This window comes from Mizuhopecten yessoensis, unplaced genomic scaffold, assembly GCF_002113885.1.
Source record: "Mizuhopecten yessoensis strain PY_sf001 unplaced genomic scaffold, ASM211388v2 scaffold4507, whole genome shotgun sequence".
In the NCBI taxonomy this organism is placed as follows: Eukaryota; Metazoa; Mollusca; class Bivalvia; order Pectinida; family Pectinidae; genus Mizuhopecten; species Mizuhopecten yessoensis.
Genome location: NW_018405581.1, coordinates 181,316 through 207,350, shown reverse-complemented (window position 1 = coordinate 207,350; position 26,035 = coordinate 181,316). Strand labels below are relative to the sequence as shown.

General features: G+C 37.5%; 1 protein-coding gene across 2 annotated transcripts in view; it reads right to left on the bottom strand.

Moving 5' to 3' along the window:
• Nucleotides 1-1,211: 1,211 nt before the first annotated feature.
• LOC110449133 (poly(A) polymerase beta-like) overlaps nt 1,212-26,035 on the bottom strand; it is a 56,786-nt gene continuing 31,962 nt past the window's right edge. For both annotated transcript variants that reach the window (XM_021495775.1, XM_021495774.1), the window contains exons 14-22: nt 25,005-25,115; nt 22,542-22,645; nt 19,482-19,551; nt 15,630-15,699; nt 14,482-14,679; nt 10,153-10,278; nt 6,347-6,478; nt 5,232-5,309; nt 1,212-4,881 (exon numbers count right to left, since the gene is read on the bottom strand). In XM_021495775.1, coding sequence (XP_021351450.1) covers nt 4,768-4,881; nt 5,232-5,309; nt 6,347-6,478; nt 10,153-10,278; nt 14,482-14,679; nt 15,630-15,699; nt 19,482-19,551; nt 22,542-22,645; nt 25,005-25,115 — 1,003 coding nt within the window. In that variant the 3' untranslated portion in view covers nt 1,212-4,767. The remainder of the gene's footprint in view (nt 4,882-5,231; nt 5,310-6,346; nt 6,479-10,152; nt 10,279-14,481; nt 14,680-15,629; nt 15,700-19,481; nt 19,552-22,541; nt 22,646-25,004; nt 25,116-26,035) is intronic.

Below are 26,035 nucleotides of genomic sequence, written 5' to 3'. Positions count from 1 at the left end.
TCTTGTACGTCAACGGAAACATCTGACAAATCAAAACGGATATTTGGCCTGAAAACTTATTCAATAGAGACTGTCCCAGCTGTTGTAAATGTACTTACTTTTCATGTAAAAAACAGTCTTTGGTAACAACGTGTTGTTAGATGGCTGAATGTTTAATGCAAACATTACGTTTAAAAAGATACTAGTTATTCACAATGCATGAACATGGGAAAAAAATGATCAAATCTTTCCGAGCGTCATTTCCATCAACAAACATTGGGTCATCAATACATTGTATATACGAAAGTACATTTGTAGAATCATAATCTAGTTGCATTGATAGCTCAGTCGACCATAAAACTGCAGTTACAGTTGAGGTGTCGGCATTTTCAGTGGACAAGATGTACGTTGCACAGACCTTATTTTTAAGATTTGGTATGTTGCAAAATATTTTATAACTGTTTAAATTAATAATATAACATTTTCCTTCATATACCTCTTACTTGAAGGCTTTAACTGTGTTTAAAAATGGGGTTAGGGTTATTGGTGATGACGTCAAATGGCATTTTCGTCACAGGGTGTCGAATTTGGGTGCATGGTGAATTTGCCTGCACCAACGTTAAAGGTTCACCTATTATTCTCAGCCCTTCTGTCTAAGTGGGGACCACACTTTCTGTTAATAAAACATTGAACCCCCTTAGGCCAAAGATGCTATGGACCATATTCGGTTTTAATTCATTTACCTGTATGAAACAAAAGGATTTTAAAGATTTATCCCTTTTTTCCCCATCACATCCCACTCTTTGTTTTTCAAAGGGGCCACACTCAAATTGAGTCCCTTTTGACCAAGGATGCTCTAGACCACATTTGGTTTAAATCCATTCATTGGTAAAGAAGAAGGTTTTTAAAACCTTTATCCTATGTTCCAATTCTTCTTCAAGCCTTCTGTGCCAAGGGAAGGCCACACCCTTCATTTACATAAAACTGCATCCCATTTCCCCAAGGATTCTTCAGGCCATATTTAGTTAAATTCAATAGCGCCACTCAGAACTGATAGATTTGACAGAAGACAACGGACACCATACCATGACATGAGTTTACTGGTCCAACAGACCAGGTGAGCTACAAAATAGCACAGGAATAATTGTTTTGCAGTTCTAATTGGACATGGTAAGTATTACTTTTTATTTAAAAAGAAGTTTCACATAAATCTTGACAGAGGACTCATAAAATAGAAATAATTACAATGTTTTTTATTGTCTAGGAAGTCTTCAATGTACACAAACTACAAAACATATTTTTACATAACATCTTAATGGATTAGATATCACTAAAATATAAATCATTTTAGTCCTCTCTGGCCTGAAAATGCTTTTGGAACTAAAATTTGATGAAGGAATGTATCATATTTACAGAAAATTATAAGGCACATTTCTTTGGCTTTCAGGTAAGTCATTTTTCTTTTAAAGTGATGGAACTTGAGGATTTAATTTTCTGATACCCTAGTTCATGAAAGCAATTTGAGTAGCCATGTGTTTTATTTGTTTTCCTTAATTCTCGGACATTATTCGAACAAAGTGCAGAATTAAAATGATGCTTTCACACAAATCATTGAGGGAGGACCTACCTTCAATGGCGTTATTTAAAGCAATACAAAACAATCAATGTATGTGAAATCTAAAACTTCATTTGACCTGTTTTTACCTATTACCAACATAACTTATACATCTGAACTGTAAATAACACCCTGTCAAAAAGGGTTAATGTTGAAATAAACACAAAGCAATCTTTATTTTCATTGCACATTAATTCCAATTTTCATATATAATCTAATTAAAAGAGGCCCACTGGCCTTTATCGTTCAACTGGATAATTTGGACAATCATGGCAATAATGTCATTAAATGTAGTATGGCAAATAACATCCTAAGAATAGGGCCAGGCCCAGAGAAATCCCTGGCAGCATTTGTGTATCCAAATATTTAGGCTCAGCTGTTGTACCTGTATTTATACCCAATGATCATCTCAAATGCTTCCAGTGACTCCAGGACTTAGTTACTTTGGACAGGAAGGCAGACCCTGGCAGAATAATTTTGTTTGTCATTTTAAGCCCAACAATTGTATTTATGGTTATGGGGTGGTGATTTGAACTGTTTCCAAGTTATAATAAAGGAATTAAGTCCTTACGGGGGTGGCCAGATCCCAGGGCTCAGTTCCAATACAAACACTGTGTTCTTATCTTTATGCTCAGCGGTTGTAAATGTGGTTATGGGGTGGGGATCTTGACCATTTCAAAATTATGACCAACTGACAAAGTCTATGGGTCCCCAGAGCAATCCATCTTTTATTTCCAGAGAAGGGGATGCTAAACGCAATATGGACAAATTACCTTCTTTTACGCCTGCCAAGGGGGGCCTATATATCACACTTATAACAATAGTGAAATAAGTATTGTCTAAGGACAGACAATGGACCACAGATGAAGGGCGATTAGCCCACCATCATCAGAAATGGTGGGCTAGAATTGTATCCCCTTTGCCAAAGGATGCTCTAGACCATACAGAAGACAACATTGTAAAGTTTTACTTCCATTTACCCTATTGGGCACTGCCCTTCTACCCCAAGGGGAGTTACAACCTCTGTTTATACAAAATTGAGTCTCCTTTGCCCAGGTATGCTTTAGACCAGATTTGGTTAATATGTGACCCTCTGCCCCAAGCCACAACCTCTGTTAACACAACATTCAGTCCCCCTTGCCAAATGATGCTTCAGGTCAAATGAAGTCAAAATCCACAAAGCCATTCAGGACCTTCAGTGTTTTAAATGAAAAAGCTGATGAATAGACGACGGATTACCAACAACACTCCACAGCTTAAGCTCACAGGTTCTAATAAAAGGTGAGAAATGAGTAAGCTTCATTATTAAAGCCATTGCTGTGTTAATATGCATAACTATAGCATAGGTTGATAATTTAATGTATATCTCATGTGACATCTTCCAACTTTATGGGAGAGTTGTTCAAGTTACAGTAGCTCAATTCAACAGAACTTTACAGAGATAAACAATAAGAGGCCAAGAAGGGCCTGTATCGCTCACCTGTTTGTTTTGTTACATAGAGTTGTTGGCTAAATATTGTGAAGTTAGTTTGATGGTATATACAGAAGCAGTTGAAAGTTTACAGTTATTTGACCCTTGTGACCTTGAAAGTATAGGCAGGTTAAGGGCATATTCATGTGCAAATGTTATGGAACTCAAACACAGGTGCTGGTCAGGGAATAGGAATAGTACTTGACACTCTAGGCCTTTCAGATATTCAGAAGAAGTTGTTTGAAGATTTAGACCTACCGGTATTTGACCCTGGTGACCTTGAAAGTAGGCCAATGTCATTTTCATTTGCAAACTTTGTCTGAACTATCCGAGGAAACTACTGGCCAAATATCAAGATATAGGACTTTCGGAACTTCAGAAGAAGTCGTTTAAACAAAAAGTTGACTAACGGATGAACGGACGATGCGCCATGGTTTAAGCTCAATCGCCCTTCGGGCAGGTGAACTTAAAATGAAGGACATTGGTGTCAGTTCCTGGACTTCCATATTACAAGCGCTGCACTCAATCACCAGACCTTATATCATTTCATCCGACTTGATAATTTCATTTCACCCTTAGAGAACAGGACTGATTACCAGTGATACACCAAAACTTACTATGTACATCTGTGTCCCAAGGGTAATGCTTTATGTCTCCACCTCTTGGCCAGACATAACAATCAGCAACTGTGTCTTCTACAAAATGAAATTAATAGAATTTCATACTGTTTAAATAACTATTTAATCCCATCTCATAATTGTTTGTTACATATTATGAAAAAATTGGTAATAAATGGTTTTAATGAGCATGTGGTTGGCCTATAACAGCACTCTGATCATTATGTCATTTTTGTTCCCTCTGTACCTGAGAAAGATGAAATAGGGTGAAAAACATGCACTGATCTAGATGAGCTATATCATATTCATGCAACATTTAAATCCTAAGCAAGCCTGACCTGACCTAAAACATTGCTAACTGATGCTTCCTAGATAGGTTATGCATTGTAATCTATCTAGATTACAATCTATGGTTCAAACCTATGGTTTGAATATCCGACACTTGGGTTGTTTTTACCAATATTTGTTTGCAATGGGAGGTAGAACTTTCACCGATTACTTTACACATGGGAATCCTAAAAGTTACAAGTGGTTTGTGTCCTTAGATAAAGTTTCTACTCATGAAGCTCACACACTATCAATATTTTGCATGTCTGTCAGGACATTTACCCAAAAGGATGTCAAATTGCTCCGTAATTGTTCACTATGGAATTGTAAGATTGTGCTTTCCCTATGTATGTCGAAGTCAATTCACAAATAACACGGTAAGAGGAATATTGTGTCGTTCCAGCGAAGGTTCTCCGTGTTTAACAACCCATTTACTCTCCATTGCTTCTTCATTCCTTTGCAGTTGTTCTGATTTGAATACCATGGTGTTCCACTGCATGAAACCTATGATACGATTCCTCGACAACAATTTCTAAGAAGTTCATTCTGACATGATCTTTGACATTTATTTATCAGATATAATTGTTCTGACATAAATTCATCAAGACTGATTTGCCAAATAGACTTTCTGATATGAATCTTCCACAATTATTCACAAGGTATACGACAAGTTCCTCCACACCCTAGTACAATGTTGTTGTTCTCTAGAGATATAGTCTTGCTGAAGGTCCTAGGGATTATGACTCCTCTCCACGTTGTCACTTGAGTTTGAGACGAATGCATTTGCGTGTCACATTGACTGCTTGAGTATGCGTTGTCTGTGGACTCATCAGGTCAGGTACATCTGTACTAGGAAGTCGCTTCACGTTCCGCTGATAAAAAACAAAGAACCACACATGTTCAGACAATTCTCATTCAAAAGGAATAGTTTTTAAAGTTCTCTATTTTTTTAATATAATAGTGATATGCTGCTGACATTGTACTAGGTCAGAGCGAGACCTTCTAAACTAAACAGCAACTGAAATCTACATACCACCTTCTGCAAAAACTGAGGTTGTCTAATGGCATGTAAAAAATGTTAACTTTATTGTATTCATCAGGTCAGCCATTTTCAAGTCCACTCCTAAACTAAATAGTTTTTCTGGAGTTACCGAAATCTGAAAAATGTGGTTTACATTTGAGGAGGTTTAACATGGGAATGCAAGTGTCCAGCTTCACAAACCTGATTGCTGGCAATATCTGTTGTCCTGTCTCTACCTTCTCCTTCCTTCACACCGTCCATTGGGCTTTCTGCAGCATTCTGTTAAAAACATATATATACTCAATATTTATGAGACAAGGTAATCTATATATATGGCACCAAAATCCATGCATTATTTTTTACTGTTTGCTGACAGTTGTAAAACTGATGCAGCTGGTGAATAAAACCCAGGATTCTTGTAAGACATGTGATTAAACTGTTTCACAATGCTGCTGTGTGATGTAAGCATTGGTTAGTTAAACATATACGCTTACTGTTAATTTGCGGGTATAGTGCGCAGGTATGTTTTTGGGGTCAGATTTGAAGAAAAAAATTGAGAAAGTAACCGGTATCAAACTGGAAAAGTAGCATCAAAAGTATCAGACTTGATTTCTGTGATTTTCATATTCAGGACATCAAAGTTTTGTAAAACTAAAACAAATTTGGTTTAAAAAAAAGTCAAATAGAAAAAAAAGGCTTAAACCCTTTATTTCACCATTAGGGTGAAGCCCCCCTGCCCCGCCTTGAATTTCTCTACCCCAAGACTTGATTTTTGTGAAGAAGATTTTTAAAACTTTAGCCATTTTCCCTATTTCAGTCCCACTCCTCTGTCCCAAGGGATGAGGAAGGGTTTTATTTTCTTACACCATCTAATTGCTATCTCATCATAACTATTCAAACCAACTTTGAACAATTTCCTGCGGAGTATAGACAAAATATACCCAAAAGAGTTATTTCCCTACATAAACTACGGTAACCTTTACCCTCTACCCAAAGGACAGCGAATGACACGGGGTCAATGAAGTTTGTAATTTACTATTAACCTGAGTGATCTCTGCTATGGACAAAATATACCAAAAAGTGTGATTTCCCTTTATTAACTACAGTAAACTTCCCCCTCCCCAAAGGAAGAAAAGATGACCTAGGGGTACTGAAATTTACAATCTAGACAAAGCCCCCGAGGATCTTTCCATCCATTAATAGAAATTAATGACAACGAACAAAAGGTGACTGCAACAGGTGAAGTGAGACTTTGTCTCTAAAAAGAATATCTGTAAAGCTTAAAACCTGTAAGCCCAGTAACTGATATCAAATACCTGATTTGCTGGGGATTCTTCTATAGACTTGGACCTTTTGACTGGACTGTCAGGCCGTACTGGAGAGCCCTCACGTTTTCGACTGGGACTCTGTCCAAATGAGTCAACATGCATTGGAGATCCTAGCACATTCTGTGTAACAGTGTAAATAAGAGAGTTTTATAAATACAAGGTAGCATACACTGTTTATATAAAATTCACTCCTCCTTGCCCAATGATGCTTTGGACCAAATTTGATCCCTCCAATCAAACTAAACGAGAAGGATTTTACCTCAAGTTGCGCTATTGGGCCTTGCCCACTACCCCAAGGGGGTCCACACCCTTCGTTTATACAAAATTTAGTCCAATTTGCCCAATTTTGTTTAAATCCCTTCCATCATACAGAAGAAAAAGGATATTTAAGATTTACCTCAATTTTGAGGTTTTTGATGTTAAAACTAATTTTCATTATGTAATACTAACCATAACTATAGTATGCATAAACAATACCTACACCCATCTTTGTAGCCTTCCCTACCCTCACGTGACCCATATCTCGACAATAGAGAATCAGAGTGATCTCCCTTCCTCAAAAACCTAATTTGGAGCCAAAGACAACCAGGGTGGTGATCCGTATGCCCAGCAATGTATATATGGGTTTGGGTGGGGATCTCAACAGTTTCAAATAACCCAGGAACTAAGTGTCTATGAGTGGGGATAGATCCTGGAACCATCCTGGTAGCATATGTGTATTCATCTCTGACTTATATTCAAGGTCAAACATTTGAACAAATCTGGTAGCCTATCATCCTAGCATGCTATTGGCTTAAACATCTTTACCCTGGGTCTTTTGTTTATTTAGATGCAGTTGTTTAAAGCTATTTGTTTTAAAGTGTGCTGATTATAAGTGGGTTTCCATGTTTGACCATATCATAACAAACTTTTATATAGAGAAAATTTAATACACAGAACAAATATTGTAAGGTTGAGAGATGACCAGAACACTGATCAATTGGTGCCAAGTATGCAGAATTCAAACACACAAAGGAAAACAGAGTCCGATATGAGGCTGATCGGATTATTTCTCGGTTCATTCGGGGAGCTACCTGATCCAGAAACAATAGCAACGGCTGATTTGGGTATATTTTTGGCAAGATTATTTTTATCTATGTGCATAAAGATGACTAATTTTTGATAATTTGTTGATATTGTTCATTTAATTTTACAAATGTTTTCTTTTTGCTTTTTGCTTTGTTTATGTATTATCAAAAAGACATGATAAAAAGTTTATGATATGACCATTTAGATATCATAACCCTCATCAACTCTCGGTCCTGATACCAGCCAGAGGGGCTGATAAGGGGCATGCCAGCGTTTTAACAAATCTTACCACATTGACTTTTAATATTGGTAGGTTATTTCTTTTTCACAAAAAAATCTATCAATCAATGGTAGCAGGACGTTGACTCTAGGCCTTTCTGATTTTCAGATGAAGTTGCTTTATTTCTGTGACCTAAAATAAAGGTCAATGTAATTTCTTCATAACATTCCATGTCAGCAAGCTATAGGACATTTTTTAGCTTATTCAAAAGAAGCTGTTTGAGTGTTAGATTGACCCCTTTTACCTTGAATATAGGTAGAGTATATTTCTTTTGAATTCATTGCAGCATTTCATGCAAACAACTTACTAATTCATTTTGACCAATGATTTCAGGCCAGGTGAACTAGCAACTTGAACTGTCTGTATCAAAGATGGCTGCCTTTTTCCTATCAGTCTCAAAATGAAACATGCACAACCTAGGACCATTGGAGACTGTGAATAATGAAACATGCACAACCTAGGACCATTGGGAGGCTGTGATACAACCCAGGACCATTGGGAAGCTGTGATACAACCTAGGACCATTGGGAGGCTGCGATACAACCTAGGACCATTTGGAGGCTGTGATACAACCTAGGACCATTGGGAGCTGTGATACAACCTAGGACCATTGGAAGGCTGTGATACAACCCAGGACCATTGGAAGGCTGTGATACAACCTAGGACCATTGGAAGGCTGTGATACAACCTAGTACCATTGGGAGGCTGTGATACAACCTAGGACCATTGAGAGGCTGTGATACATCCTAGGACCATTGGGAGGCTGTGATACAACCTAGGCCCATTGGGAGGCTGTGATACAACCTAGGGCCATTGGGAGGCTGTGATACAACCTAGGACCATTGAGAGGCTGTGATACATCCTAGGACCATTGGGAGGCTGTGATACAACCTAGGCCCATTGGGAGGCTGTGATACAACCTAGGACCATTGAGAGGCTGTGATACATCCTAGGACCATTGGGAGGCTGTGATACAACCCAGGAACATTGGGAAGCTGTGATACAAACTAGGACCATTGGGAGGCTGTGATACAAACTAGGACCTTTGGGAGGCTGTGATACAAACTAGGACCATTTGGAGGCTGTGAGTAATGATTAATACACAACCTAGGACCATTGGGAGGCTGTGATACAATCTAGGACCATTGGGAGGCTGTGATACAACCCAGTACCATTGGGAGGCTGTGATACAAACTAGGACCATTGGGGGGCTGGGATACAAACTAGGACCATTGGGAGGCTGTGATACAACCTAGGACCCTTGGGAGGCTGTGATACAACCTAGGACCATTGGGGGGCTGGGATACAAACTAGGACCATTGGGAGGCTGTGATACAAACTAGGACCATTTGGAGGCTGTGAGTAATGAAACATGCACAACCTAGGACCATTGGGAGGCTGCGATACAACCTAGGACCATTTGGAGGCTGTGATATACCCTAGGACCATTGGAAGGCTGTGATACAACCTAGTACCATTGGGAGGCTGTGATACAACCTAGGACCATTGGGGGGCTGGGATACAAACTAGGACCATTGGGAGGCTGTGATACAACCTAGGGCCATTGGGAGGCTGTGATACAACCTAGGACCATTGAGAGGCTGTGATACATCCTAGGACCATTGGGAGGCTGTGATACAACCCAGTACCATTGGGAGGCTGTGATACAAACTAGGACCATTTGGAGGCTGTGAGTAATGATTAATACACAACCTAGGACCATTGGGAGGCTGTGATACAAACTAGGACCATTTGGAGGCTGTGAGTAATGATTAATACACAACCTAGGACCATTGGGAGGCTGTGATACAAACCTATGAGTGGGGATAGATCCTGGAACCATCCTGGTAGCATATGTGTATTAGACTGTGAATAATGAAACATGCACAACCTAGGACCATTGGGAGGCTGCGATACAAACTAGGACCATTGGGAGGCTGTGATACAACCCAGTACCATTGGGAGGCTGTGATACAAACTAGGACCATTGGGGGGCTGGGATACAAACTAGGACCATTGGGAGGCTGTGATACAAACTAGGACCATTTGGAGGCTGTGAGTAATGAAACATGCACAACCTAGGACCATTGGGAGGCTGTGATACAAACTAGGACCATTTGTAGGCTGTGAGTAATGAAACATGCACAACCTAGGACCATTGGGAGGCTGTGATACAACCAAGGACCATTGGGAGGCTGTGATACAACCTAGGACCATTGGGGAGGCTGTGAATATGAAATTTAACAAGATCTGTTGCATACTTCTTGAGAAATAGTTATAACAAGCTTAACCTATCAAAATCTCAGAATGCTACCAGATTTTGTGTAAATATCACCTATTTTTGTAATGTTTGGATGTATAGTGGATGTCATGATATTGTTATAATATTTTAGCTTGTTAAGTACATCAGAAAAGCTGCACTGACAGTGACTGATGTGATACAGACCTGCGAGTCTTCATCAGAACCTGAACGTTTTATTGGACTGTTGTCTTCTTGATTGGAGTTATCCTGTTTGGAGACACAAACCGGACTCTGCATGATCATGTCTGTGGTGGGAGAAGCAGGTTCAGCCTGGAAACAAACCATAGAAATACAGATTATTATTACTTGCATCATTATCACTCTTGCAAGGAATAGACCCAGTGGGTCTAGGCTATCTTTCATCTTGATATTTAGGCAATCATGGCAAAAAGTTCTTATTAAAAATTGTATGGCAAATATGATCAAAAGCATAGGGCAATCCTGGTAAATCTTCATGCTCAGCAATAGTATATATTATAATAAAGTGGGGATCCTTATTTCCATTAATGTATATATTAGTATGTGTGGGGATCTCAACAGTTTCAAATAACCCAGGAACTAAGTGTCTATGAGTGGGGATAGATCCTGGAACCATCCTGGTAGCATATGTGTATTCATCTCTTTATACTCAACAATTACAAATATGGCTAAGGTAGCAGAGTAGAAATGGCTTGACCCTAAAAATAAAGGGCAGGTCTCGAATAAACATGGATAGCAGATTCATCCTGCACAACACACCTACATAAATATATATATTTATAAACTACATTTTGAATACGTTTTTTTTAGAAGAATGAATATTTTTTCAAAAAGTGATTTCTCCAGATTTGGGACTTGTGAAAACCATGGTTACCACATCAAAAACCGCCAAAAAATGCAAAAAAACATGATTTTTAACCTAAAATTTGACCCACGCAAGTAGTATTTTTTTTCTTAAACCTGTCTTAAATTAAATATCACCTACTCGGTCACAGATACTCACATTTTAACATAGGTCGTCAAACTAGATTTTTCACAATATTTACACATGTGCTGAGTACAACAAAAGACTACATGAAAAGCTAGCTTTTGTTGTGTAGACAGATTCGTAAATGGCCAAAAATGTAGTCTCAAGCCAAATTCAATTTTTTTTTTAAATGTGAAGCCCACATAGTCCAATATTCATCATGTATATGCCAATTTTACAGCTGAACTTTAAAAAAAATAATTGATACATGTAATATTAAAGGGGTTATTCATTGTACAAAAATAACACCCATGGCCACCGTACGCTACTGCACACTGCTACCTAAAGGGTATGGATCTCAACTGTTTCAAAGTTTAGACCAAGAATCTAGGAAACAAGTTTCTTTTTACAATAAAAATAGGATTTAGTAGTTGTTTCCCCTACTTCAATTATCTATTTGATAATATCAACTTGCTTCTATGTGTTTATATATGTTTGTATGTGTTCTAATGTCTACCGTAAAAACCCATGTAATTTGCGCACTTGTGTAATTTGCGCAGGTACTTTTTGAGGCTGAAAATCTGGAAAAAAGCTTCTACTCAAATATTTTGCGCACCCAAAAAATCTGGAAAAAAACGATGTTCATGCTCCGAAAATCGATCTCTGAATAATTTTTTTTTAAATATATTTCTCTGATTTTTTTTTCATTGATGTAAAATGATATTTAAAACCATGAAGAAACTACGTAAAATGTGTATTTTGTAGCTTGTTTTCTTTGAATTATCTGATCACACATAACACACACGTGTGCGCACATCGGCATACATCAATTCATTTTAGCAATATTTTACATAAAACATTTACTTGCTTACAAAAACATATCAATTAATAAGTAATTCGATGTTTAATAACCGCTGGTGCATATCTCCTGGATAAAAGACATAATTAGATACCTTTTATTGATCATAATTATGATCAGTGAGAAGGGCTCATCATGGCGGCTTGGGTTACGTCACTTCAAACCAGGTCATGTCACAGATCAGTTTGGCCACGGAATTAGATTATCTAAGTCCGTGGTTTGGCGATATTTTTTACAAATTACAATGCAGTAATTAGCTAACACTATCTCTGTGATTACCCGTTAACAATAGCTCTACTAATTGAAATGATTTGCAGTCGCGATCGACGGACCGTGTTGTTGTTTTTTTCACTCGCCAACACGTGGCGTGAATTACGAAGCCCTACTGCATTGTCATAACTACAGACTGATTTGACTGATAAGGGATTATAAAAAATATGTTTATACTAGAAGCGTGGACAATCAATACATCCTCTTCAAATCTACTCCAAGGAAAAAAATAGTTAACGCAGACTATTTTTACGATGCTTCATTTAATAAATATTGAAATAATTCACGAGGTTATTATCAATCACGTGTTTACGTAATGTTAGACGCGAGATCAACATGAAAGTGAGCCGTAAAAAAAACATGCTATACGTTTACGCATAGGCGATTTGAAAAAACCTTACAGAACTTACATGGAACGGAGCTTAAATTGAACAACTACATTTTCGTAATAGTATGGGGAAACGCACCGAGATGTCGAAACGTAATGTCGTAAGTTGATCGGCGATTCTCTGGCATAGGAATTTGGCTAAACTTTTTTTGTTAACGGTTACCTATTTAATAATACTTTTCACATAAACTCACATAACAACACATTATGTATCTTTTATTAATGTTTGACATAAATAAATTTGTTGACCGACATTTGTCTTAGAGTTCCGTGTATAATAAATAAGGGAAATAATCCAAGATGGCGATCTCCCAGAATCGTCGATCTTTTCCTGAAAAAAACATGAATGTTCTATACCTGTGTATTTTACGCACCCCCAACTTTGGGTATTAAATTTCTGAAAAAAAAGTGCGCAAATTACATGGGTTTTTACGGTATGTTTATGCTTGTACCACTGTTTGTTACTATGTTTGGAGAGGGCTTAAATAGGCTATGCCTGCTGCCCAATCCATTTGTCTTTTGACAAATAAAATTTATTGAAATTGAATTTGACACCAGTGACCATATGTGTATTCATCACTTTTTACACAGCAATTGAATATTTGGTTATATGTTGGAGATTATTTCAATGTTAAACAATATGTATCAATAGAAACAAATATACAGTAAAACCTTGATATAATGCCTGTCATTTCATTTGCCACCTCACTTACTGCCAACATATATCAGGTCCCTTAATGACGTTTTTCTTGTACAATTTCCCTCAATTTATTGCCAAACCCTTTTATAAGGCCAACATTTCTTTGAACAAATGATGGCAATACAACAAAGTTTTTGTTGTGCATTAACATGTAAGAAGAGATGACCAGCCAACAAGAAATAGTCAACAGCGTATTGATGGTGGTGACCGATCCAACACTGCACAAAAAAAAACTTGCCCAAAAACTTTGACTAAGTCCAACTAACTAGTTTTGGCCCCTAAAATAATGAAAATATAATTCAGAACATTGCTTACACTCCATATAAATACTTCAACCTTATAAAAGACAACAGCCTATTGATGGTGGTGATCCAACACTTCACAAAAAAACTTGTCCATTTTGGCCCCTAAAATATGAAAATATGGTCCAGCACATTGCTTACACTCGATATAAATGCCTTAACCTCATAACAGACAACTATGTTTTAGGTGTAATGATCCAACACTGTCTGGAAAAATCTTGCCCAAAAGCTTTAACCTCAAGCTTGCCCCAAAACATTAACCAAGTCCAATTAAGCTTGTTTGGCCCCTAAAGTTTGTTTTGCCTAAGGATGCTATACACCAAATTTGATTCAAATCCCTCCTTTCATACAGAGGGAAAAGGATTTTAAACATTTCCCTTTTGTTCTTCCTAATTGGCCCTGCCCCTCTGCACCCAGGGGGGCCACACCCATTGTTTATACAAAATTGTCCATGTAAAAAAGGTGTTGGTAAAAAATTGGATCCTGTTTGACCAAGGATACTCCAGGTTAAAATGAGCTAAAACCCACTAAGCTGTTCAGGACTAGTTTTAAAGAAAAACTGGCGGACAAACGACGGACGCTGCGCCTTCGGGCGGGTGAGGTAAAAAACTCTTTTAGTGCCATCCATAAGTCCCCCCCCCCTCCTCCCTCCTCAGGGGGTTAGACCTTTAACGTGTATTATTGGAATACCGACTGAGGATGCTTCCAACCAAATGTAGTTCTAGAAAAAAATTGCTTAACACAATATGGCAAAAAGTTGACACTTGATAAATGGATGGCTGATGTACTGAAGCATTAGGTCATTTGGCTAGATGAGTTAAACATAGTTGACTCATTCAGATATATCCCCAATCCCATAGAATGGCGGAGTGGGGCCTTTGGTACTTTTGTCTTGACCGAAATAGTAAAGAAAGTCTACTTTCATATCTTTAATACTCTATATGAAAATGTTGATGCTCTTGAAGACACTGAAACACCCCTTTTATACTGTCACATCCAATTACTTACCTCCCCGTTTGCGCATGTGGTGTCTTTGCTTGGATTGTCCTGTGTGGGTGTGCCGCTTCGTGAATCTCGACTTGAGTCATCCTGAATGTCCACTGTGATGGTGTCAGAGCGGAGGAGCTCCGTATCAGACTTGCTGTGAGACAGGCCCTGAGACTGCTCGCAAGGCTTACCACTGCTTTCTATGCTTGGACGATTCTCCTGCAGATACATTCCGTATATATCAACAGGAATCACTGATGTTTTATGAGAGATTTTTTAGTTAAGTTTTGTAATTTTACATTGACGGACAGAGCTTCTTCTTAATAACCAAAAGGCCTAGGGTGATGATATTTGGCCAGAAGCAAACTAGGATGAAGGACTACCTTCGGGCCAGGTGAGCTAATAATAGACTTTATTTAAATTTGATAACACATTGAGTAAAGGCCTCATCTCACATGTGGTCGACATAAAATATACAATATTTACAACTTGAGTAAGAAAAAAGATACATAGCATACATGCACACATAAAATCCATAAGGTTAAGATAGAAGCATATCACAGTTAAGATTATAGTATCACAGGTTTGGAAAACTAAGAATATGTCTCATGTGTAACAAGAATTCCACGGAAGTGGATGTGTCGCCTGCGCAGGACTTGCTTAGCACTGGATGAAGTTTGAGTTTGATCGGCCCAAGGAAACTCAAGTTATTGCACGAAAACAGATTTTCTATTTATAGTAACAGAGACCTTGACTTTTGACCATCGGACCTGAAAAGCAATCCCAAGCAAGCACTTTTGGTAAGAAAGCACTGCATGAAGTTTGAGTTTGATCGGCCCAAGGAAACTCAAGTTATCGCACGAATACAGATTTTCTATTTATAGTAACAGTGACCATAACCTTTGACCTTCAGACCTGAAAAGCAATCACAAGCAAGCACTTTTGGTAAGGAAGCACTGCATGAAGTTTGAGTTTGATCAGCCCAAGGAAACTCAAGTAATCGCACGAAAACCTCTGTGCGGACGATGCCGACGGCACTGCCGACGCAGACATAGCAATACCTATTTGTCACCAGCTTTTCGCAGGCCACACAATAAAATCATGAGTTTCATTTTTACAGAAAATAACAAGTCAATAAAAATACCAATATTAAATGTTATTCCTCTCACCCTTTTTCTTGGTTCAGAAGATTTTCCTCTCTGCAGCAATTCTGTGGGTACATACTGAACCAGTTGTTTCCTGTAATACACAAAACATCACAGATTACAGCATGTTTCCTGTAATACACAAAATATCACAGATTACAGCATGTTTCCTGTAATACACAAAACATCGCAGATTACAGCATGTTTTATGTAATACACAAAACATCACAGATTACAGCATGTTTCCTGTAATACACAAAACATCACAGAATACAGCAGTCAATCTTCATGAAGATCAAGCACTGAAGTAAAACAAACAAGAGGCCCACAGGGGTCTCTATTGCTCTCTTGAATAATTGAACAATCATGGGAAACTATTCTCAATGAAAGTACTTTTGCGAATATTTCCATATATCGTGTCTCCTTGGCCTTAGAATGTTTCAAACTACTTTCTTACATTGAAATATGATCTGCATCATTCTAAGACTGGTTAGCTGACATGCTATAAACAAGAGGCCCAATGGGCCTGAATCGCTCACCTGGTATTAATCTCACACTTGTAATCTTAAAAGTGGACTAATATACAGCTACAGGCAAAATATCTGTGTTCGATCCATTTGAATCTATTGAATGTTTTAAACATATGACGCCTGCGACCTTGAAAGTTTATAGCTTTCCGTCCCGTCATATTTCTGGCTAAATATCATTACCCTGGACCTTTTGAATATTCAGAACAAGTCATTTAAAGATTTAAACATATTTGATCCCTGTGACCTTGAATATGAGCAAAGGTCATTCATTTGAACAAACTTGGTAGCCCTTCATCCCAGCATGTTAATGGCCAAATATCATCATCCAAGGCCTTTTGGTTATTGAGAAGAAGTTCTTTAAAGTTTTTAAACATATTTGACCCCTGTGACCTTGAAAATAGATGAAGGTAATTCATTTGAATAAACTTGGTAGCCCTACATCTGATCATGTTACTGGCCAAATGTCATTAGCCTATGCCTCTTGGATATTCAGGAGAAGTTATTTAAAGGTTTTAAACCTATTTGACCCCTGTGACCTTGAAAATAGGTGAAGGTTGTTTGTTTGAACAAAATTGGTAGCCCTTCATCTGAGCATGATACTGGTCAAATATCATCACCCTGTGCATTTTGGTTATTCAGAAGTTGTTTAAAGGATTTTTAAGGCAATTGACTCTTGTGACCTTGAATATAATTGAAGTTCATTCATTTGAACAGACTTGGTAGTCCTTCACCCAAGCATGCTACTGGCCAAATATCATCTCCCTGGGCAGTTTGGTTATCGAGAAGAAGATGTTTAAAGTTTTTAACATATTTGACACCTGTGACCTTGAAAATGGGTGAAGGTCATTAATTTTAACAAACTTTGTAGCCCTTCATCCCAGTTTGCTTCTGGCCAAATATTGACGCCCTAGGCCTTTGGGTTATTAAGAAGAAGTCGTTAAAATATTGATGCCGGATGGCGGACGGACGACGCGTCACCGCATAAGCTCACTTTGCACTTCGTGCCAGGTGAACTAAAAATTGTTGAATCAAAATTCTTTTAAGGGAGACACAACTTCATATCATGATTATAATGTATACCAAGTTTCAAAGAGATCAGTTAAAGAATGTAGGAGGAGATTGCCAGACAAACAAAAGTTTACACCCGACAGACGGACGAACCCATACATGTACAATAATACTCCCGTCAAATTTGACAGGCGTATAAAAAGATGTTTAAAGGTTTCAAACATATTTGACCCTTGTGATCTTGAAGAATCTTTATAGCCCTTCATGCCAGGTATCCACTGGTCAAATATCATTATATGGGGCTCCTGGTTATACAAAAGAAGTTGTTTAAGTGTTTTTCATGTTTACTCTGGTGACCTTTAAAGAAGGTCAAGGTCAATTATTATAGGAAACTTTATAGCACTCTGTCCTTTGTACCTATTGGCTAAGTATCATGACTCTGGATCTCCTAGTTATTTAGAACAAGAGGCCCAAGGGCCTTAGCGGTCACCCGAGTTATATCATAGGTACTGGTAGCTTTATTTTATTGTTGAGATGTGATGTGGAAATCAGCATGTAAACTAAAATGAATTACAATACTTGTCATGTCATCAAAGGATAAGAATTTGAAAATATTGGTAAATGTTCCCTTTGGGGCCCCGCCCTAGCCCTTGGGGATGGGGCAGGAATCCCAATTTTTACAATGTAATCCCCTCATTCACCAAATATGATTCTAACTAAGTTTAAGTAATTTTCTGCTGAAAATGGATAAAATATACCCAAAAAGTGTTATTTCCCTATATAAACTATAGTAAACTTTACCCCCTCCCCAAGGGAGAACAAATAGCTCAGGGGTCCTGAAATTTACAATTTAAAGAAAGCCTCTGATTATCTTTCTTTCCATTCAGAGAGAATGACTGTAGTACCTCTGAGTCTGGAGAAGAAGATTTTTGAAATATTGGTTAATTTCCCTTTGGGGCCCCGCCCTGGCCCCAGGGGTTGGGGTAGGAATCTCAATTTTACAATTTGAAACAATTTTCCTCCAAGGATAATTCTCACCAAGGAAAAATAATTTCCTACCGACAGATGTCAAAATATACCCAAAAGTGTTATTTTTGCCTATATAAACTATAGTAAACTTTAGCCCCTCCCCAAGGGAGAACGGATAGCTCAGGGGTCCTGAAATTTACAATTTAAGTAAAGCCCCTGATGATCTTTCTTTCCGTGCAGGGAAAATGACTGTAGTACCTCTAAGTCTGAAGAAGATTTTTGAAATATTGGTTAATTTTTCCTTTGGGGCCCCGCCCTGGCCCCAGGGGTTGGGGTAGGAATCCCAATTTTACAATTTTGTAGCCTCATCTACCAAGGATGATTCTGATTCTGACCAAGTTTGAAAAAAATCCATTGTTTGGTTCTTGAGAAGAAGTTGAAAATGTAAAAAGTTTACGCATGACGTCGACGGACGGAAAGCAATTAGAATAGGTCACTTGAGCAAAGCTCAGGTGACCTAAAAATATGTTTAAATGTTTGAAACACTTTTTACCCCTGTGACATTGAAAGTAGGTCAAGGTCATGTATTTGGAAAAACTTCATAGCACTACATGCAAAGTACCTACTGGTCAAGTATAAGTACTCTGGGCCTCCTTGTTATTCAGAAGAATTATTTAAAGGTTTTTAACACTTTTTAACATTGTGACCTTGAAACTAGATAAAGGTAATTTAATTGAGGAAGCTTTATAGCACTCTGTCCCAGGTACCTACAAACTAAATAGCATTGCTTTAGGTATCTTGGTTTTCCAGAAGAAGCTGTTTAAAAGTTTTTAAACACTTTTTATCCCTGTGACCTTGTAGTTTGGTCAAGGACACTTATTTGAGAAATATTTATAGCACTCTGTCATAAGTACCTACTGGCCAAATATCATTGCTCTGTGCCTCTTGGTTATACAAGAAAAGTTGTTTTTAAAGGTTTTTAATGCTTTTTGCCACGGTAACCTTGAAAGTAGGTCAAGGTCATTTATTTGAGGAAAGTTTATAGCACTTCATGCCAGGTACCTACTAGCCAAGCATTATTAATATTGGCCCCCCTGGTCATTCAGAAGAAAATGATAAAGGTTTTGACATATTTAACCCCTGTGAAAGTAGGTCAAGGCAATTAATTTGAGGAAAATGTATAACATCAGTACAGGGAGCGCTGCATTCACACTTCCTGTCCAGCCAAAAATAAAGCCTTGGTTTAATAAGCAGTTTGTTTAAATGAAATGATAAACACTTAAACATGAAAATTTAAGCCAATTTTTACTGTCTATGCAACACCTCTTTTTAACTTGAAATATATTGTTTGTTTAATTGAGTTACTTACCGCTTGACATGCTTGATTTCTATTTTCATGTCTTGCTTCATCAACTTGATATGGACAGCTTGTCTGTGTACTGTCATACAAAACAGGAGAGTAAATAACAAATAACAATGTTGAAGATAAAACATGAAAGTACACAAAAGTTTACCACTACCATACAACATGTCTAAACCATATCCTATAGCATCTAAAGCCTGCATATCCAGAACCAGCAAGGTTCCACTGAATACATGTCCATCTCCACCAGCAAGGTTCCACTGAATACATGTCTATCTCAACCAACAAGGTCCCACTGAATACATGTCCATCTCCACCAGCAAGGTTCCACTGAATACATGTCCATCTCCACCAGCAAAGTTCCACTGAATACATGTTTATTTCAACCGGCAAGGTAACAATGAATACATGTCTATCTCAACCGGCAAGGTTCCACTGAATACATGTCTATCTCAACCGGCAAGGTAACAATGAATACATGTCTATCTCAACCGGCAAGATAACAATGAATACATGTCTATCTCAACCAGCAAGGTTCCACTGAATACATGTCTATCTCAACCGGCAAGGTAACAATGAATACATGTCTTTCTCAACCAGCAAGGTTCCACTGAATACATGTCTATTTCAACCAGCAATGTTCCACTGAATACATGTCTATCTCAACCAGCAAGGTTCCACTGAATACAAGTCTATTTCAACCAGCAAGGTTCCACTGAATACATGCCTATCTCAACCGGCAAGGTTCCACTGAATACATGTCTATCTCAACTGGCAAGGTTCCACTGAATACATGTCTATCTCAACTGGCAAGGTTCCACTGAATACATGTCTATCTCAACCAGCAAGGTTCCACTGAATACATGACTATCTCAACCAGCAAGGTTCCACTGAATACATGTCTATTTCAACCAGCAAGGTTCCACTGAATACATGTCTATTTCAACCGGCAAGGTAACAATGAATACATGTCTATCTCAACCAACAAGGTTCCACTGAATACATGTCTATTTCAACCAGCAAGGTTCCACTGAATACATGCCTATCTCAACCGGCAAGGTTCCACTGAATACATGTCTATCTCAACCGGCAGTAAAGCACTAGTTACTGAAAAGTCTTGTTAGTGGGCTTAAAGTCGGTAATTCTCTGTCTTTGAGGTGGTTGATCAAATATAATTACTTTTTGCGCGGTCTGAGAGTGAGATACCCTATAATCATCTGACATAGATAGATTTGGAAACAACAGAAGATATTAATACAAATTGATATTGTAATAATTGATATATTTTGTAAATTGTTATTTATATCAGTGTAAGGTGAAAGAAGTGATATAAATACAATGTAGTCTGGATTTACCTTTCTTTACCTCAAGTTTCCCCTATTGGGCCCTGTCCCTCTGCACAAGAGGGGTCACACCCTCTGTTTTAACAAAATTTAGTGCCCTTTGCCTAAGGTTGAAACACTCTATTCATTCAAATAGTATTTAATCTTGTTAAAATGTTTTCAAATTGTTCAATACAGTTTTCATTCAAATGTAAATACCTTTGTTACCTTGATTAATTGTTAGCCTGGTTTAAGAATCTTCTGGAGAAAGCAAGAAAGGGTATGTATTTGCAGAGCGCATAGACGCTGTAAATGTATGGATGTCGCCATTTTGTGAACTCTCGTAACCTTTTGAACTGTGTCAGTTTGGTGTCACTTGAGTGTTTATTCCTTTGTGTATTGAAAGTATTGGAAAAAGAGGATGTGGAAATATGGAATGCTTTGAAAGTATTGGATTGCATATTTCAGAGTGTAGATGTGTACAAAGAGTTTTAGATGTGAATAACATGAAATATATATGTATAATGTTGATTTGATAAGTATTTTTCATACAAGTATCAATGCAAATCGCCGGGTTTATTTGGGTTTAACAGGTACTACAAGCAATGGATGTGACATCACAGTCCGCCAAGGAACAGGTGTTGTTGCCCTGTTGAGCTTGTGGTTTGCCTCGTTGATGTTAAGAGTCTTGCAAGGGGCGTAGGGATTGGTTGAGGCGTTGGGAAATCAGTTGCTGTTGGATGTTCATAAGGGAAGGTTGGTTTTTGAGCTGCTGGCAGCTACTATACCTTCGGATCGTTCAAATACCGTATAGTATGTCAGTATGCTTAGTTTATAGGATAAGGGAAACAACTCGTAAAATAGGATGTGGGGATGGACGGGGGATTTTAATAATATTGACATTTATTGGAGATAGTTAACATTGTCTATCTTAGCATACTTTAGGTACTTCAGACAGTGGAGTTGGACATTAATTATATTTGGAAGTCTAGTGATCAGAATATTTCCAGATCTATATCTTATTTATTTGCTACTAATACTAAATTTCATCTAGCGTTGGTATTTTATGGTATTCATTGCACAATATTTACATTCTGTATGCTTGGCCCCATGGACGAAAACGAAATTCATTTTTGCATAACACAGATGACCTCATCACTGCGTATTGATACACTTTAATGACGTAGAACAGGGCGTAATTGGAACACTTCCGCCGTGAAACAGCCCTCGGTGTAGTTTTGTTATGCTAATATGATTATCATTAACATGATAGGCTTGATTTTTAAGTTTAAATGAGGTGTGTAAGGTACATGATAATAATATCCTACTTGTGTAAATTCTACAAAACAAATTTTGAAAATGGAACTATATTCTATTTGTTTTTTTGTCATGCTGTTACTAGGACCCCTAGCGAATGTTTTACATTTTGCCCCAATGCATAAATAGAAAAAAATGCCAGTATTGCTTTTACTTATGCTTTCATCGGAAAATTCAAAACACTTCAAAATGTAAATATATGGAATGAAATTAATTTTTCAATGTCATAACAATATTGGCTTTCTGGGCCGGGTGAGCTAACAAGCATACACATTTGAATATTTTCTCTGGTAAATAGGATATCACAATCAGCAGCATCCACTGGACAAACCAGTAGAATATACAAGGCTTTGAAACAGACATTTTGAGACCACCATCAGCTGTGTAAAATAGCATGCAACAGCTTTTGACATTCTGACATACATACCTGTTGCTGTGAAAGGCTGAATATCGTATGTGAGATCAATGTTTTGATTTTTCACCTCATTGAAGGTGAGTCCAATAAACCATTTACACATGTACTGACCGTCACTGAAAAAGAGGTTTCTATATATATAGCTAAGTATAAGCGTGATAGTCTTTTTTGTTTTGATATTAATTGAAAATAGAATTTCATTTCTGAATCATATATCTGAAAGTAAAGTCACAGTGGTAATTGTAATTTAAACTTTATATCATTTCTTTTTGATTTTACAGTATACTATAAAGCATTATAAAGTCACTGTGTTATAGCATACTGCATGTAACCATATATTTCGTCATCTCTAAAATATAAATCATCAATAATGAATTTTATAACTCATAGCCTCAAAATCCATCAAAGACATTATAATTTAACATTTAACCATTACTTAGAAATCAATCAATGGTTATAAAATGATAAAGATTATTTAAAATTGTGTCAATCAGCTTTTCTGCAGTGAAACTTTTTCCAAAACACTTCTATCAAGGCACTTACGGATCTGTGTACAACTGCCAAAAAATGAAACAATGCATTCGTAAAGTTTGTTGGGCTTCATCCCGAGTAGCTTCCAGCCAAATATTATGATTCTATACCTTTCGGTTCTTTAGAATATGACCCCTGCGACCTTGAAAGCAGGTTGAGGTCATTTTCATTCGTAGACTTTGTTGGGCTCTATCCCAAGAAGCTACCAGCAAAATATTATAATTCTATGCCTTCAAATTATTCAGAAGAAGTTGTTTAACTCTTTCCATACCGTTGTCTTGTGTACGCACTATTTGTTTCCTGGTCCCAGATGTCACATACAGAGGACAAAAAATATATGCCATCTCATCCCCGTTGTCGTGTATACACGACAAGACTTTAGTGTTACTTTTCTTCTGTTTAACTGCTTATAGAACACATCAATCGTGTAATCAAATTAATTGTCGCTAAAATCAACACTCATTAGTTGACAAGAAAGACTTTAATAGTAGGTGCACAGTACACATGTGACCTATTGTTTTCAAATTTGCTGCAAGATGTTGTGTTTTGCAGTTTCCAATATAAACAAAATGGCAGCACCTTACTTCGATACAAACTAGTAAATTCATCACAATATATATATAGAGACTAATTTTAAAATAAGTTACGATAAAACTTACTCGTGTTTAGAAAAACTAAATGATTTCGTAACCAAAATCAATCCCCATTTGGGACCCACACTACAACGCTGTTTTGAATACAATGAATCGCATCCTTCGTTACCGGACAAATGTTAATTTCTCAGTCATAACCAGCTGCAAGTTAGTCATAATGCTACGAAAATGAAGATGTGTATTTCTATGAACAACAAGCAAATTCGAGGAATTTATATCCCCCCGCTTGCAGAACATATATTGTAGGTTAACATTACTGAGGTTAGGTGAGTATCGTGCTGTTGAGACATAATGCATAGCTTAAAACTTGAGGAAAGAAAAAAAAAGCCCTATACCTCATTGATTATCCATAAATATGCACAAATCACATCGGTTGGCAAACTTGACTAGGATGTGCATAAGGAATTTGGTTGAAACATCTTAACAATATCTACAGCAATTATCACATGAAAAACCGAAGAGTGCCCGAGATGGGTGGAAAGACAGAGGAACACAAACATTGTTATCAAGTTTGAAGGAATTTGGCTACTATTTGCTAGAGTTATTAAGCGGAAGCTGCAGATAATGACGTTTTTCGTTAATCAAGGGGCCATAACTCTGCCAAATGGAGTCCGATGAAAGTGGTTGTCAAACTTGGCCGAGCTCTTAATGGATTGAACTGTTACTAAGTTTGAAGACAATCGGATAATATGTGCGAGAGTTAATGAACAGAAACGGCAGATAATTATGTTTTTTCATTATTCAAGGGGCCATAACTCCGCCAAATAAAGTCAGCTAGGACATGCGGTACGGAATCCAGACCGGAGCTGCGGTACGGACAGAGTTAAAGTGTTTGAAATATTCGACCCCTGTGACCTTGAATGGTCATTTTCATTCGCAGTCTTTGTTGGGATCTATCCCAAAAGCCACCAGCTAAATATTACGATTATATGCCTTTAAATTCTTCAGGAGAAGTCATTTGAAATGTAGGACATAGGAACCCTTTGACCTTGAAAGTATGTTAAGGTCATTTTCATATGCAAAATTTGTCAAGCTTCATCTCAGTAAGCTGCCAAGCAAGTATTAAGATACTATAGCATTTAGTTTGTCAGAAGTTGTTTGAAGCGTTTAACTTGTTTGACCCATGTGACCTTTAAAGTAGGTCAAGGTCATTTTCATTTGGAAGGACAGATGACGGACGGAAGGACAGGTGAGCTGAAAACGACAGTGTAGTGGGACAGGGATCTTACATATTCAGTAGGGGTTAAAGGGCCCTTTATTATAAGTAATAACGGATCAGAGAGGAACTTACTTTTCATTGAGGGGTCCAAGGGATTCTGGCATCACATGAGCTATTTTGATGAATGGATTTCGTTCCAGATTGCCAACTAAAAGTCTGATCTTTGACTCCACATAACCGTGCCTGCAAAAAAATCAGTCAATGTCATCAAGAAACTAAACTAAACATTTGTTTTTGCAAACAAAAACATGTTTTCCTCTTCATTAGACAATTTTCTTTCCCCTCTCTTCAAAAAAAGATAAAAACATAAGCGAAGTCAAATATCCATATAATTTTCTTGAATATATTAAGGTTATTAGGGGAAATGCCTATTACTTAAATATAAAAACATATATGCATTAATGAAATAACAAATGTAAGACGCAGAAGGTAAACCCAAACACTGTAAAAGTTGAAACTACAAACTTATATTTATTTTTATTTTTGACTTTGAGGTCAAGGTCACAGAAATTTTTGGTAACTTTTGTTTAAAGCTTCATACTGCTATGCTAATGCAACTATGCAGAGGTGATTTTATGAAAATCTAAGCATTCTGAATGACTAGCGATTTTCTTTTTAAAAATACCAAAAAAAAAAGCTTTCGTCAATCTTAATATTTCCTTTTTTTTTTGGTGTGTGACATAGTTTGAAAAAATTGCAACAATAAAACAAGAGCCCCAGAGGGCCTGTATCGCTTACCTGGATAATATAGCAACCATGGAAAATTCTTATACATATAACAATTAATTCCAAATATTGACTCTGTCTCTCAGCAACACCCATCCCTGTCGTTCTGCCCCCACGAATTGAGGAGAATTTGAAATATTAATCTGAATTCCCCCTATTGAGGTGGCCTCTAGGCCCCCTAAAAGTAACCCTCTAGGCCCCCTAAAAGTAACCCTCTAGGCCCCCTAAAAGTAACCCTCTATATAAACCAAATTGAGTCCCCTTTGCCCAAGGATGCTCAACACAAATTTTGGTAAAAATCCCTTCAAATAAACGGAAGGAGAAGGATTTTAAACTCTTATTACTTTGTTCACCCTTACTGGACCCTTCCCCCTAGG